The sequence below is a fragment of the Orycteropus afer genome, unplaced genomic scaffold, assembly GCF_000298275.1.
Source record: "Orycteropus afer afer isolate SDZICR_OR568_19922 unplaced genomic scaffold, OryAfe1.0 scaffold00043, whole genome shotgun sequence".
Classification (NCBI taxonomy): domain Eukaryota; kingdom Metazoa; phylum Chordata; class Mammalia; order Tubulidentata; family Orycteropodidae; genus Orycteropus; species Orycteropus afer.
This window is the reverse complement of record NW_006921630.1, coordinates 1,281,140-1,298,279: the sequence shown is the minus strand read 5'-3', so window position 1 is coordinate 1,298,279 and position 17,140 is coordinate 1,281,140. Positions and strand designations below refer to the sequence as shown.

The 17,140-nt window shown below is 41.2% G+C and overlaps 1 protein-coding gene across 1 annotated transcript in view; it reads left to right on the top strand.

Annotated features, from left to right (window-relative positions):
- The window catches only part of ASTN1 (astrotactin 1), a 500,284-nt gene that overhangs the window by 239,544 nt on the left and 243,600 nt on the right, over positions 1-17,140 (top strand). Inside the window, exon 8 of the mRNA XM_007937608.2 lies at positions 6,365-6,449. Coding sequence (XP_007935799.1) covers positions 6,365-6,449 — 85 coding nt within the window. The remainder of the gene's footprint in view (positions 1-6,364; positions 6,450-17,140) is intronic.

Below are 17,140 nucleotides of genomic sequence, written 5' to 3'. Positions count from 1 at the left end.
GCAAAAGAGAAGGTCAGGGTGATGTGATATGAGAAACACTGTACCTGCAATTGCTGGCTTTGAAGATGGAGAAAGGGGACCATGAATCAAGGAATGTGGGCAGCCCATAGAAGCTGAAGAAGGCAAGAAAACAGATTCTTCTCTACACTCTCCAGAAAGCCTCCTTCACTTTAGGCCAGTGAAGCCCATTCAGACTTCTGGCCTAGAGAACTATAAGATAATAAACTTATGTTGTTTTAAGCCACTAAGTTGTGGTAATTTGTTATAGCAGCAACAGGAAACTAATAAACCAGGGACAGAGAAAAAAGAAAAAAAAAAAAAAAACAAGGAGAGAACAAATAAGCATTGTACTTCTTCATGTCCTCCCATCCCAATGTATAGAGTGCGGGCGGCTACATGGACCTTCTCATGATGAGTTGGGAATCTGGGGAAGGACTAGGACTGGAAGAAGCTTACTTCTCTGTTTCCCCTTCTAGCCTCTCACTATGTTTACACTCTAGCAAGATATTATTTGGGAGGGATATAATATAAATAAAGCTTTTAGCCCAATTCCTGGCATATAGTGAACACTAGCAAAATTAGTGTTTACTGTAATCACCAAGTTCCATAGATTTACTGATTTGACTTTGGGTCTGCCTGATGAATGTAGGTTCTCACTCCAAAGGCTGTCAGTTATTCCTCATCTCCTGCCCAGTACAACTTGACCTGTTACATTATCTCTCCTACTTTGAGAAAAGCTATTCTAGCAGCTCTCACTTTTGACAGGTGTGTCCCTAGTATTTGGTTTTTGGTGACTCAGGATGTGTGTGGGTTAGGTTCCCAGGTTAGCCCACTAACACTTCATTAAACATTGCATTCCATTTCCACACCTGCCCTTCCAGGTGAGGGAATCAGTGGGAAATATGTGGGAAAAAAAGATGGTTTAAAGCAAAAATAATCATAGGTATGATTATTGCACTGGGCAAATCTGCTGTGAAAGTGTTAAAAAGCAAATATGTCACTTTGAGGATTAAAATGAGCCTGACTCAATCCATGGTATTTTCAATTGCCTAATATGTGAAAGCTGGAGGATGAATAAGGAAGCCTGAGGAAGAATTGATACATTTGAATTATGCTATTGTTAAAGAATATTGAGCATACATGAACCTCCAGAAAAATGAATAGATCTAACTTGGAAAAAGTAATAGCTCCTTAGAAGGGAGGATAGCAAAACTTTTTCTCACTTACTTTGGATGAGTTTTCAGGAAGGACCAGTCCCTGGAGAAGGACATCATGCTTGGTAAAGTGGAGGGTCAGTGAAAAAGAGAAAGACCCTCAATGAGATGGACTGACACAGTGGGTGCAACAGTGGGCTCAAACATAGCAATGATTGTGAGGATGGTGCTGGACCAGAGAGTGTTTTGTTGTGTTGTTCATAGGGTCTTTATGGATTGGAACTGATTAGACAACACCTAAGAAAAAAGTGTTTTTTGAGAAGTCACTATGTATCAAGCACTGCATTTTACTTAAGTTGTGTAATTGAGTTTTCACAATGACCCTATGAAGTAGATGGTATTTTTATCCACATTTTACAGACATGTTAACTAATTTGCCTATAGTCAGTCTCGTTAATGGCTGAGCCAGACTTCAATTGCAGCCTGCCTGATTCCACATGCATACATATGATCACTGTGTGATCCTGCCTTCCACTGCTCATGCTTCAGAACACCCCAGAAGGACTAGAATTGTTGTTCCCTTTCTGAGCTTCAGCCCTCTGATGAAGCCCTTTGTTGTCTTGTATAGTCTCCCAGATCCTTTCAGATTTAGGCCTCTGGTCAAGTTGAGCTAACAGCAAAGCACAAAGGTTGTGGGGCCTAGTGCCCTGGCTGGATCAAAGCAGAGGTTCATTTTCCTGGGGTTCTAAGTTTGTGTGCGTGTGTGCGTGTGTGTGTGTGGTTGTTTGTTTTGTTCTGTTTCTCATGGAAACAGACTACGTGGTTCTAAGTCTCAGCGACTTCTCTCCCCACTCAGCTTCTGGCCTTCATTCTGCCATATGGGCATCAATGGAAGGTTCATATACTGGCTTCATTTCCCATCCGCTGTCAGTCCTGGCCACAGATCCTCATTTCAACAATATCCATCCTTTCAAGATAGGTAGCTTTTATTTGTCTGCAAGGAGCACAGACTTCCAAGCTGAATTAAGTTTTCATGTCCATTCAAGATGTTCATTGAACATCTTGTTCAATCCCAGGTCTTTCCATAGGCCAGACCCAACCATATAGAAATGTGTAAAACCTGGTAAAGGGGCCTTAGTCAGGTTTCCAGACTCAAGCCAGCTCATCTCCTCTTTTCTTGCCTTTCTGTCGGCTTCTGTAATTTTTTAACTCCATTTGACAAGAAAGCTGAACTCCCATTTTGTTGCTGCCACTTAGATTGCCCATTCATTCCAAACTCGCTTTTCTGCCTCCATTAAAGTCTTTTTCTTCACTATGCATTTTTGGCATGTTTCCTGCTATGCCCTCTGCCAAAGTTGGGTGGGGCTGTTTGACCCTGAGCCTACCTCTTGCTCAATGTCTCCACAGGGGAAGGAGACCAGGTAATTAGACACTCCCAAGTCCAGATGTCTTACAAAGATTTCCTTTTCCAGAGAAAGCACACCCAATTTCATTTAATAAAAGTCAATAGTTATTTGCAGGATAGAGGTGGCTTAGGGCTTTGAAGCTGGATCTGCATTTACCTCTTGAAGAACTGATGGTAATCCAGTCATGTCTGAAGAGCATTGGTTTCATGGCCTTTCCTTAATCCTAGGATGGGATTTGTGCCTCAGTCCTTCATCTGTAGAATGGGAAATGACAGAAAGCCGAGCCCATCATACAAAGAAGCAGAGGTGTTTGCCCCCAGGGTGCTAAGCACAAATTAAGTGGAGCCAGCTTCAGGCCCTGCACTGATCATCTCCCAGTGTGCTGCTGTTCTCAGGCAGTGCTGCTGCCTCTGATAGCCTCTTGCAGGCTCACTCCATCCTGGCTGGGCACTTCTCTGTGGCCATGACACATCTCTCCATTGGATTCCTGTGTACATCACCACAGAGTTGGTGCGTCATGTGTTCCCCGCCATCTGTCACAGCAGATGCAGAGACTGTAACACTTCTAGCTTAGGAGGGCATCCAACACCCTTGTGGGGTCTTTAAAATTCACAGCTAACAGATAGAGCCTGTGCTTGCATGAAACCCCTCTTAAAGTCAAGATTTAGCAGTTGGTTGCCATGGCAACTTTCCTCATCAAGTCCTAACTCCTTTCAACGTAGATGGCCAAACTGATTTTGAGGAGGAATGCAAAAGAGGGTAGTTTGGTGGGTTCTGGGAATGAAGATCACTTAAGAGCCAAATTTTGGATATCCCGATACTCTAACCTGATAGTTTTAAAATTTCTGTTTCTCTGACTTTGGGCTGCATATGCCATTATATAGAGAAAAGCTTTATCTGTTGTCTGCAGTGTGCCCCACATAACAATGAATGATGGAAGTCTCATAAGGAGATAATAACTATGACGGCAATTTGAGAAAAGTAAATGCACTATGCAAATCGTAGGTATTGCCATCATTAGGAAAATAAGGCTCTACTTGAACTCTGAGTTGTGTCCTGCGTTTATTTTTACATGTTTTTTGGTAACTAGATATCAAATGTGGAGGAAGACTCTTTTTTTTGTCAGTTCTTAATTCTAGGCCAGGTGTCTAGCCAAGGCTATTCTAAGAGTCAGGATGATGGGCTTGACATTCTCCCAAGATAACTTCCTGTATTTTACTATCAAACTGAAATATCCCCAAGGATAATGAAAAGAGTATTTTCCACTAAGGGAGAAGCATATCTGGGCCCTTAACCCATCACTGTGTTTTCACACAAATAACATGTATTATACGTGTTTTGGCAAATTTACAACCCATTTTGCTTTAGGTGGGCTATGCTTGTTGTATGTGTATGCACATTATTTACAAGGGTGCATTATATGCAAAAATAAGGGAATTGGTTTAGCTATCTGCATCTTTGAGGTACAGGATTATCTGTGAATTTGGGCCAAACTCTTTAATTAATTCATTTATTTCATTTCACAATTATTTATTAAAGGCCTATTCATATGGGGAAGAGTCCCTGGGTGACACAAACAGTTAAGCACTCTACTACTAGCTGAAAGGTTGGTTGAACCCACCGAGAAGCATCTTGGAAGACAGGCCTGGTGATCTGCTTCCAAAAGGTCACAGCCTTGAAAATCCTACTCTGTGAAGCTTCCAGAATGAAATAGACTAGGAAGAAAGGCCTGGTAATCTACTTCCAGAAATCAGCCAGTGAAAACCACATGGATCACAATAGTCCAATCCCACTGTGCATAGTATTGCTATGAGTTGGGGGAAGACTAGATGGCAGCTAAGAATAACAATTCATATGGGGCGGGGGAGAGGGGAACTGACCTTGTTTCTGCCCTTGTGTAGCTTATAGTCCATTGTCCATGCTTTCTTTGGAACCAAAATAGTATAAAGCCAGGCTCCTAGTACTTCCCTCCTTTGCCCTTCCTGGTATTTGCTTTCTGTATCTTTATTTCCTTCAGAAAAACAGTCTTTATCCACAAGCGTTATTATCAACTACCTAAATTCAAGCTGTGTTTTTCTGTATTTGACTCACAGCTCCCTGACCATTTCCAGATACAGCTTGCACCCCTGAAGCCAATAAATTGGAGCCCATTGTGGATTCAGACTGTGAGCAAGCCTGACTTTGCCATACAGGAGACCAAGACCAAGTACTGATCTAATATTCTCTGTGGACCCTTCACAAACTAAGAAGTTACTCATTTTTTTTTTTAATCCCAGTCCCTATCACATGGAGCTGAGCAGGTGTCAGGAAAGAGAATGAGGCTTATCTGATAGTGGGGCCATGATAGATAGTAGCTTATGGTTCAGTCTTAAAATGGTTAAGATCCAGCAAAAAGCCCCTTGCTAAGACCATATCTCAAGTTTCCTCCCTTAACTGAGATGCCTCTTCACTTGATTTTCATTGGATTTTTATCTTTGGTAAAAGAAAATCACATTCAAAGCTATTGTTCTATTTTTATACCCTTTTAAGCATCTCTTCCTTGGGAGATAAAGAAACTGTCTACCTATTGTCTCCTTAGGGCAAATTTGCAAATTTCAAGAAGTCATACTTTGTTCTTTCACTAGTTAAAAATTAAATAACCAGCCAGAAAAAGAGTAAAAACTAGTGCTTTGGTGGAAGTGGTCTCAGAACTTTGGGGATACATATCATGTGTAAGTAATTGTTGGTATAAGAAGACAGCAACAATCTTCCTCAAAGTCAGTAATAAATAGAGCAATGATCCTAAATTATTGGATGGTCTGGGATTTATTTGTACATCAGATGAATGTTGTAGAAACCTGCCTTGGGAAAATGCACATGCACACATGTACAGTTTAGCACACAATTTCAGAGAGTTCACAGACCTCTTGGTATATTGAAGGAGTAACTAGTGATAATGAAGCATAGTAATATCCTAAACAAATACAGAGCTGTAGATTATCCTTCTGTTTGCCAGCTCAAGATAGTTAGACAGTTTCACTCAAAAACTAAGGTTTAGAATTCTTATTAAACCATAGTAGGCACAGTATAGTAGTTGTTCTGCGGGAAACAAAAAAGACCTTTGGAGTCAGATATACATCGGTTCAAATCTTAACATTGTCATTTACTTGCTGTGGACAAATCAATTAACTTTTTCAACCTCCATCAGTATAAAGTAGCTAATGTGTTGTTGTTATGTGCCGTCAAGTTGGCCCCGACTCATAGCGACCCCTCCTTGGGTTTCCGAGGCAGTATCACTACAGAAGTAGGATTGCCCAACCTTCCTTCTGAGGAGTGCCTGGTGGGTTTGAACTGCCAGCCTTCTGGTTAGCAGCTACCAGAGCTCCTTACCAGAGCTAATAGTACCTACTTTTCGGGATTCTTAGAAATATTTGATGAATTAACTACCACATGCTTTGAACATTTATTGATCACCTGATATGTGCCTTGCAGTGTAGTGGGCACTACAGAAATCATGATGAAAAAGAAAGTGTCCCTTCCTTCAAAGAGTTCTTGATCATTGTGTTTACAGAGCACACATAGGAGGTACATTGTAAATGTGAGCTTCCTCTATCAGTGACTGCTGACTGAAAATGGATATTGGTGGGTGTATTCATTCAGATGGGTGGTGGAGAGGGGAATATATGACATAAAGGGATTTATTGTCTCATTTGGTCTTCTATTAGTGGCAGCATTTAATCTCACCATTTCATATTAATTTCTCAACACAGACATGTTAATCAATCCATTCATGTTTCTCTTTCTTCCTTTTTACATGTTTCTAAGGGGAATGCCTCTGCTATGAAGGTTACATGAAGGACCCAGTACACAAGCACCTCTGCATTCGGAATGAATGGGGGACAAACCAGGGGTAAGTGAGGTAATGGCCAGTTAGCCGGTTCCCAAGATAACAGCACTCACTTGCACAGACGTGATGTGGAGCAACTGCATGTAGAGAAAGAAAGCTAAAGGGTGGTTATATTCTGAACAGCGAATGGGTAAAAATGTCATTGTTCATTTCCATATTTATACCATTCCAATGACGTCCATATCATCTTTTTCTCCATTTACGAGTCAAGAGATGATGCCTCTGACTCGCAGCCTTGCAGCCTCCAGCTGGGATCTGAAAACCAAGCTGTCCCTCTCTTCCTTTTTACACCACTGCCAGCCATGAGGATTCCACAGGCAGAACTTAGCTGATGATTTTGTTGGAGATACACGAAGCCACACAGATTCCACTGTAGCTCTTCCAGAGATTGACAAGCTTTGCGAGACTGACATGAGTAGAAACTTGTTTTCACCAGGACTGTCAGCAGGGGTGAAATGCAAAGACTCAGAGAGTACTCTGTATTGAATAAGATAACGTTTTATTGAATAAGATAGCATTTTTTGCCTGATGCCTAATTACTGTTTCTCTGTAAAAACCTTTGCTTCTCCCCAGAATACACATGAGAGAGATAAAAGTAGTTCCTTTCTCTGTTGTATTTTTTAAAGCAAATTTCCACTTTGTTTTGAAAACTGAGAGCTTGCCTTGTGCATTGGCTGGGCCATGGAGAGGGTGGGAGGAGAAAGGAATCAATAAACCCTAATTAATAATAGCAATCAGTGGAATAGGGACAACTAGAAAGAAATCAAGGCAAAGACATATTGGAGTGATTGACTGGACTTAAAATTAAGTGTGTGTTTGTACCCTAACAAGGTGGGAAAAAAGAAACCAACATAATTTCTGCCGTATCCATGAAGGAATCACATCCCAGAGGTGGATAATCAGCCCCCTCTGCATGATTCTGGTGAAACTAAGCCTAGAATATTGAACGTAGTCCTGGCCTCCTTGAAGCAATAAATATGGAGACAAATGGGTGAGAGTGTGAAGAAGAGTAATAAAAATGATTGAAGAGCCCAAGAGAGTGATTTATAATGAAGGCATAGAAGAACTCTACTCTGAGAACTTGGCCAGCTGATGACTAAGTCAAAGCATGATAGATACCCACAGATGTTAAAAGAGGGCAAATGTTCTGGAACGGGTTGAAGCTGAGGGATAAGGACATGAGAGAATGAAGTTAAGGAAAGGAAATCTGAGTCACAGGTCAGAAAGCTTGGAGAAGTCAAAATGCCATGAACCTTTTCTCAGAGAAAATGAAGGATTGCTTAGTTTTGACTGAATTTGAGATTTTGTCAGGTAGAAGTCCACAAAATTTAGAGAATGGTGTATGTAGAAGGGTAGCGGCAAAGGGGCAAGGAGGCCGCATCTTCTGACCTCCTCTAACCCCACAAGAGGAAGACAGAATCACTATCAGTAGCCCTATTCTTGCAAGGCCAAACATGCTGCTTCCCTCTAGCCCTTTCACCAACCATTCCTCCTGCAGCACCCACTACCTCTCTGCTGGGTTTGATAATTTGCTGCAGTGGCCACACAGAACTCACAGATTATGGGGTTTATTAGGGAAGCAACAGGCTACAATTGAAGTTCAGGAACACGCTCAGTCTCTCTCAGCCCACTATCTCTCAGCCAGAGGTCTCACTCAGTCTCTTTCTCAGCAGTACATATCTCTTGGTGTCTCTTTCTCAGCAGCACATGTCTCTCAGGAGTGCATTTTTCTCAGCAGCATGTCCTTCTCAGCCAGCAGTCAGAGAGACTCTTTCTGCCTCTAGGAGGGCTCCTTTTGAGCCTGGCAGAGTGGCCAAACTAACCAATCATAACATCAGAATTCTAAACATCTGAGAGAGAGTGAACTTCCCAGAACATTGCTTTGTGCCACTCGCAACAGAAATACCCCAGGTAGATAACTTTAACAATCAGGAGCTCCTCAGTTGCTCACAGAAAATTCCACCAAGGAGCTTACAAAGACTTAAGGCTAGAAAAGCCATACCAGGTAATTTACTACACTGCAGGTAGATACCTATGAATGATCTGTTATTGAATAATTGGTGGGTAGGGCAGGAGACTTGATGATAGATGTGAAAAGGGATATGAATAAAGAGAGCCACTCACTATATAAAGCCCACATAGTCCCTTGATTCTCTTAACCCCTGGAAATGTTTCCATAGTGGTTGGGGAGCCAGAATTTCAGCTTATGTGATAGCCTTGTTGGGAATTTCAGTTGACTGTGATTTTATGGAGTAGAATATTGGAAAGGGTGAAAACAAACAACCTCTCTATCTCTTTGCTCTGAAATTTGCTGCTGAAGAAGAACAACTAGAAAATGCCATTTCATTCTTTGCCCTGAATGATCCAGGCTGGCTCTCTGCAGTGATTGGATTTGAGAGTTAATCACTCAAGCCTCCATGTCTCTTGCCTTATAGATAGATCATGTGAGGATGGGCCTGACTTCCCTTGGTAATTGCACAAGGCTTTGTCATTCCCTCTGGCTGTGTGTAGAGACAGTCTTAGGATGTAGACAAGAGCCTCAAGGGAAATGGTGGGGGCCCCAGGGTTAGTGTCATTTAAAACAAGATGGGCTAAAGCACTGAGTTACAGACTGACAGGAACATTAGCCCCGGGAAATAGACAAGGAGACCTAATCTGTCATTTCCATCTCTAATTTCCATTATTCTTTGATCATCACTGTCTATGAGGTCTCATTTTGAACACTAATAAAATAATGGAGCAACTGTTGGGAGGGGGAGAAAGTGACTATCTTGAGGATAATGGAACCAGGAATGATAAACAGCATGAATATATATATATATATATATATATATATATACACACATATATATATATATATATATATATATGTATATATATAGTATAAGACAAACGACTGAATTTTCTTCAAAAAATTACAAAATAGAAAGTAAAAGATGCCATACAATTTGACTTAAATCAGGTATGTGATGCCATGTTTCTTTAAATGATTCACATAAAATTAACAGAAATGATTTTGAATGTGAAGACTGTCACTTGAAAACTTCCTTACAGATTGCTAACTGATGATACATATTGGAGTATTATTGGAAAAAAAAAAAATGGTAGGTCTGATTTTCCTGCATGTTTTATATAATGTCCCAGAAGGTGGAGGTAAGTAGTACATGTGTGAATATTTATGTTTTTCACTTAGTATGCTATATTGCAGACATAAAAATAGTGGAACATTCTTTTAAAACAAAAGAAATCCTAGGTCAATAATAGTTTAAATCAACTCCTTTGTGAAAAATCTAGGTTAATGTACCAGAAGAAAAGTAGCAATAAGCATTTGTGACTTTCAGACCAAGAAGAAAATTGATCAAGGACACTAGTACAAAAAGTTACAAATGAATAATTCTGTGAGACAGAGGATTTAGGCTGGATAACTTTATCCAGCTTTGCCTCGCTTTCCATATTACTGGACTTTTTGTTGTTCTTGCTTGTTCATTTATTTGTTTTTTTGTGCTTTGGGTGCAAATTTACAAAGCAGATTTGTTTTACATTCATCAGTTCATGGACATTTGATTTCATAGCCCCGATTACCTCCCCAACCATAAAAAATTCTCCTCCCCTCTTCTCCCTCTGACTACTCACTCCCTGTGCCCTTCTTAATCTGTACATTTCTGTCTGTCCAGCTTTCCCTCTATGTGAATGCTGCCCCTCTGATGTCTCATGGCTAATTGATCTAAGGGGTGCATCCCCTAGAGTAGGGGGGTGCATTGCTGTGGGGTAGGTGTTCTGCATGTAGGTCTTTCTACTGTCAGACTGAGCCAGTTCATGACCCTGGGTTACCCTTTGGGCCTAGAAATGGACTCACTTCTGTGGATTGTTCTTAGTTTTCATGGTAGTAGCCCAGTTTGTTTATTGGAAACTTCTCACCATGACATTCCATCATTTACTCTTCTACTCATTTATGTTTTCAAGAAATATTCATTGCATTGCATATTGTAGGACAGGCCATGCTAGCTTACTTCTCAACTGTTTTATGAGAAGGTGTGGTTCCTGGTCTGGAGAAACTAATAGTCTAGATAAGTAAATGGGCACATACCAAACAATTGCAAATAATCCTAAAACATACTCAAATAAAAGAAAATGTCCAGAGGATTATAGTTTAAGGAGTGACTTATGGAGAATATAAGCAATAGAATTTCACTGAAGTTAGATTTTGACCTGTTCTATTTGACAGATAATGAGGGTAATTCTAAGCAAAGGGAATAGCATGGGCAAAGGCATTGTATTAGTTTCCTGAGGGTACCATAATAGATTATCACATATTGACTGACTTAAAACAACAGAAATTGACTCTCTCAAAGTTCTAGAGGACAGAAATCAGAAATTAAAGTGTCAGTAGGGTTGGTTCCTTCTGAAAGCTCCGAAGGATAATCCATTCTGTGCCTCTCCTGTACGTTCTTGAGGTTGCTGGCAATGCTTGGCATTCCTTGAATTGTAGATGCATCACTCCAATCTCTGCCACCTTCTTCACATCACCTATTCTTCTGTATGTCTCTTCCCTTGTTTTCTCCAGGACAGTCTCATCTCAAGATCTCTAACTTAATTACATTTGCAAAGACATCACTCCCGCCCTACCCCCCCCCCCCCCCATAAGGTCCCATTCACTAGTTCCAAGAGGAAATATTATTTAGGGAACTACCATTTAATCCTCCATAGACATGGAAACAAAGAAACATGTTTTTTTGTTTTTTTTTTTTTCCCCAGGAATAACAGATAAATAGCTTAATGTATCCTCAAGAATACAGTGATAGGTGGGGAGTTTAAGAGGGCAAGGACTAGATCTTAAAATGTCTTGTTTGCTAAGGTTTTGGTCATTAAAGTTCCATGTGTACTAACTATGAAGCTCCGTGGTGTCTGTATAATTGACGGGATAGCACCTCACTTCTTGTTAGGTACTGCCAAGCCGATTTTGACTCATAGTGACCCGATGTGACAGTGGAAGTGCCTCATAGGCTCTTCTAGGCTGTAATCTTTATGGGAGCAGATCACCAGGTCCTTCTTCCAGAGAGCTGCTGAGTGGGTTCGAACCGCCAACCTTTCAGTTAGAAGCTGAGTGCTTAACTGTTGCACTACCAGGGCTATTATCTCCTTTTTATACCTTATTTTTCTGATTCCTTTATGATAAATCAAAACAAACAAACAAACAAAAAAAAAACACAAATAAAATTTCTTGGTAATATCCAGATTTTTACTTACCTTGTTTCTATTCTCTAAGCAAAACATATTCCTAAAGTTATCCTGTAGATAAAATATACAAGACCAAACAGCAAAGAATGACAGAGAGTTGGGAACCATACCTACAAAGAAGGCCAATCAAGGGGATTGTGGTCATTTCTTGGTGACTCCATGTCTACTAACAGTGCCCAAGGAGAAGCTAGGCATGTTAAGACGTCACTGTGTTGGTTCGTGTGGTGAAGCCGATTGCTGCAGCTCTCTCAAGTAACAGGCTCCAAATGGCAGATAGTGAAATCACTGAACTCATTACACAGGAAGTTTCTATTCACAAAAGGTAAAAATAGCTTTAAAAAGATTTAGACAAACTCATGGGTGACACATATCTAATGGGTTATTAAAAGAACATGGGATGTTTGAGGTTACAGCCTTGACCTTTGAGGCTGGCAACAAAATCAATCATTTCTAGCCACAACACAACCTGTGGCATGGCTGCGGACAAAGTGCTGAGGGTGAAAGATACTATACCCCAGTGCAGAGTTTACCATTCCTTCTGTCTACTTGACAGGGTTCATTGACTAACTCCTCAGCCTCCCTTTCCTGTGGCTGTAGAGACACAGTCAGAGACTGTTAGACTCAGTATTTGCTATTTGTTTGCTGGGACAACAAGGGCAAATGGAAAATTTTCACAGATAAGAAATGAAAACAACAAATGAAGGTGGAAGAGGTAAGAGGGATCGATTTACATGAAAAAATTAGAGGAAAAAAAAATTATTTTGCTACTTTGGAGATTATTAAGAAAGGCTATAATAATGTTTTTTTGTTGAATTAAAAATGTACCCAAGGGCCTCTAGATACATTTTCAGAATACCACAATTAGATTAAATTCATGTGTTTGAAGATTCCCAGTAAATAATATTCTTATTTTGTATTCTGACATCTCAGATACAGAGTCCAATACTAAGGAGATTCCTCACTAGAGAAATATAAAATATCACTAGATTTCAATGCTGAAGGTTGGTGATAGAGCGATAATTTATGAGATGGGAAGAAACCTGCTGTGGAAAATGAACAGGTGTTTTGCCACAGCTTTAGAAGCTGCTGTCGGGAATGGCCCTGCACCTCAGAAGACCTTCTTTTGCTGCCTAGTCACAAGGAAACACACTTACCATTGCATCCCAAGATAAGCACACATATACACAACCCACACACAGATACCTGCACACACTCATATACAACCCATGCTGCTTTAATGACCTTTCCATTACCCCAGTTGCTTACTGTTTCCTCCTCCTATTTCTACAGCTTCTCTTTGCTTCTCACTTCCCCTACTCCCACCCTAGGAGTGACTGCTTATTGTTGTTGTTGTTGTTATGTGCCATCGAGTCAGACCTGACTCATAGCGACCCCTCCTTGGGTTCCCGAGGCATTATCACTATGGAAGTAGATTGCCCAACCGTCCTTCTGAAGAGTGGCAGGTGGGTTTGAACTGCTAGCCTTCTGGTTAGCAGTCAAGTGCCTTAGGCAGTATGCTACCAGAGCTCCTGGAGTGACTGCTTAGAGATTCTAATCCTGTATATGGAATAGATATCCCAGGACATAGAATCCAGTGTTCTTTCCAACTCATGAATGAGGATTGTGTTCATTGTGGCTGAATTCAACCCCTCTGTTTTGCTCAACACAGATCCCTGGGAGGAGGTAATTTTATTTGGCCCTCCTGAATGTTGTCCTTGAAGAATATTTCCTTTGAGACCCCTATCAGAACAATAACCTGAGCCCATGTGGGAGGATACCTTTACCTCTGGGTTCCAGGTTTTGAGCAAATACCAACTACTGATTACTCAAAAAGAACAAAAGCCCATTCTCATTTATTTTGGCCACCTAAAACTGAGCAAGAACCTTCTCTCTGCTGTCTAACAATCTTTTTGCAAACCCTACACTGATTTAGGCCAATGACCAGACTGCTAAGGTGCAGCTCTTAATCTAAGCCTAGGCCTTAGGCACATTTGGCATTCTCTGAACAGCCCAAACTGTCTTCCAAAGTGACTCAGACAAGCAGAGAACCTTTCCTGGTTATGGTAAGAAAGAGAGATGTGATGACAGAGAAGGGTAAGACAGATATGATATTACTGGCTGTGAAGATGGAAGAAAGGGACCACAATCCAAGGAATGTGGGCAGCCTGTAGAAGATGAAGGGGAAGGAAATAGATTCTTCCCTCAAGCCTCCAGAGAGGAATGCAGCACTGACAATGCCTTGCTTTTAGCCCAGTGTTGGATCTCTGACTGGAACTGAACCCAAAGCCGTACCTTTTGCTGTGAAGTTGATTCTAACTCATAGCAACTCTATGGCACAGAGTAGAAATGCCCCAGTAGGGCTTCTAAAGCTGTAAATCTTTACAAAAGCAGACCACCACATCTTTCTTCTGTGACTGAAGGACTGGTGGGGTAAGCCAAACACTTAACTGCTGTGCCACCAGAGTTCCTTCTGACCTGAATTATAAGGTAATAAATGAGTGTTGTTTTAAGCTACTTAAAAAAAAAAAAAGTGACTCAGAGTCAGACAGTACTGAATGACATATGGCATTTCCTGACTTTCCTTTGCTCATTTCCAGCTCATTGTCTGGCTCTTTCTTACCTTTCACCCCTGATCTGGTTTCTGTGTCATTGATGTACCCATAGCCTTTCCCCAAACCCTTAGACAAGACTTGCAGCCAGGCTGCCTCTGCTCCGTTATCTCTGGGTGCCCTCCTGCCCTGCCCTCCAGCCCAGACTTCACTGTCTGTTTCCAGCTCCCACCACTACCCTGCCATCCACAAATACATTTAGCTTCCCATTAGCTCTCTTGTTGTTCCCTCTTTCTCTCTGTGTTTTTCTCTCCTTATGCCTCTCTCTCCTTCTGATCATTGTCACTTATTCCTGACAAGGGTTTTCAGTGTATTTATTTGCCTTTTTTTTTTTTCTTCTTTTCTTTCCTCTTCTTCCAGAGTCATTAAACATATACCTTGTGTTTTTCCTTCATCATTTCAGTATCAAAACTGATGAATGAGGCTTGTGGAATTAATAATACATGTCCCAGGTCCTTTTCTTTCCAGAGACCTTTGTGACTTGATTACAGCTGAATAGTTTTCCCCTAGAAACACAGTGAAGTCTCTGAAGAAGTAGGCAGTAACAGAGTGCTTGAAAATGAATCTCCAGCTCCCAGGATCTCCTCAGACAGGCTCAGTGGGATCATGTTCCCCAGTCAGCTGTGGGAAAATCTATTCCTTGTTCTCAGGGATTTTCTCAAGTGAAGACACAGTTAACTTGGCCCATTTTCTCAGAAAGCGTGTGGTCAGTCAGTTGAGTATAGTGATGCATGCACTCTGTACACTGCAGAAAGACATCCAGCTGAGAGCAAATGAAAAGTTGAAATCTAGCTGGTGCTTGCCAAGGCAAGCAAACGCTGGGACAAAGGGGCACATTTATCCAGATGGACACTTTTCTCTAATTTGTACAAAAGCACTTGCTGAGCTAGAACTGCCTATGAGTGTGGCCATTTGGGTTGATGCCCTTTGCTCTCCTCCTAAAGGCAACAGTAGCCTTCTTGGTTACACTGGATGATACAGAACAGAAACATGCCCTAGTTAGTGACTCGGAGATGCCTGTCCATGGACCAACTACTTAAGAATCACCTAGGGAGCTTATTTATAGTACTGCTTTCTGATTTCTACACCCAGAGATACTCATTTTGTAGCTCTTGGAGATGGCCCAGAATTGGTACATTGGACAAGCTCCCCAAAAAGATTCTGCAGCACAGTCAGACTACAGAATCTTTTCCAGGCAAAGCATGGGATCTCCAGACCCCTTAAACACATGTGCTCTTAATGGGTGCACCATCCATTTCCCATGAAAGTAAGCACAAATTTTTAGACAAGTGGCTAGTGCATTCTAAAGGAATCCTTGCATTTTACTGATTGGCAGAGGACCAGAGAGGTGAAATGACTTGTCCAAGGTCACATAGCTAGAGATCAAGTTTTATAGTAAGAGCTGGGTCTTGGAGGTAAATCAGTTGGGTAAATAAAGGTTTATAAGAGAGTGCAATGTGAAGAGCATTTAACACTCGGAAAGTCAGAATGATCAGTTGTAGATGGGAGAGTGGACAAGCTACCACCTGCTTCTTTGCACCTCCTCTCCTTCCCAGGACTGAGGGGACTTGTCCTCATCTTTGTTCTTCCCCATGAGTGACACGTGACACGTGACCCATGCCTGCAATCCACCTACAGTAGAAGTGACCCTCTACCATACTGTGCTCTCTGCCTAGTCCAGGCACAGCACCAAGAGACTTCCTTTAAACAGTGCTGGAGGAGGGAACACTCATATTTCCTCCAACATGACCACCAGAGTGAAAACAAAATCAACCTCAATTTACCCTCCCATCTGCTCAAGAATGGAAGATAAATTGTTTCAATTTTATAAAAATGAATGTTTTATGTCTTGCCTATTCTTCCCAGATAGTGTCCTGAATTTATGTATTCTACTGAAGGCACATTTTCCGCTAGGAGTGTTCACTAGACTTTCAGCTTTGGTTTTGGTCTAAGAATATGGATTTTGAGAATGCTGTTATTTCCCATGGCTTTGGAGATCTTGGCTATTTATCTTTTTTTTTTTTTTTTTAATTCACTCATTATCTCATGTTCAGAGAAAACTACCATTACCATTTTGGCATATTTCCTCCTAATTTCTTATTCTATGCATCAAGTTATTCTTCCCACTTCTGCCTGCCCTACAATTCTGTCAACATTTTTCTTCTCTCCTATCATTTCACAATGCGCATGTATCCCTTTTATCATTGCAAAATTGGAAGAGGAAAAAAAAAGATAAAGAAGGAAGCTTGAAAGTGTCGTTGTGGAGCACTTTTTTCCCCCCTCAAAATTTTTCTATGCCAAAGTTATGTTGTTGTTGTTGTTATGTGTCGTCAAGTCAGACCCGACTCATAGCGACCCCTCCTTGGGTTTCTGAGGCAGTATCACTACGGAAGTAGGGTTGCCCAACCTTCCTTCCGAGGAGTGGCTGGTGAGTTTGAACCACCAGCCCTCTGGTTAGCAGTCCAGTGCCCTAGGCACTACGCTAACCTAAAACCCTCCATTTAACCTGCTTTGGGAGGAAAGAAGAAGGTGATTCAGGGTCTAGAATGCAGGTCAAAATCCTCTACTATAAACATCTTTGTAACTGTATGTAACAAGGGCTGTTTGAACACCAGGCAGCAGTAATATCTGATGCAGTACAGCTGCAATGTCACTGGTAAGTTTGAGCAGTCCCTTATGTAATGGTAATTAATAGCTGCCATTTATTAAGCTTGTACTATATAGGAGCTCTGGTAGCATAGTGCTTAAGAGGCTTGACTGCTAACCAGAAGGCTGGTGGTTCAAATCCACCAGCCACTCCTTGGAAGGAAGATGGGGCAATCTACTTCCGTAGTGATACTGCCTCGG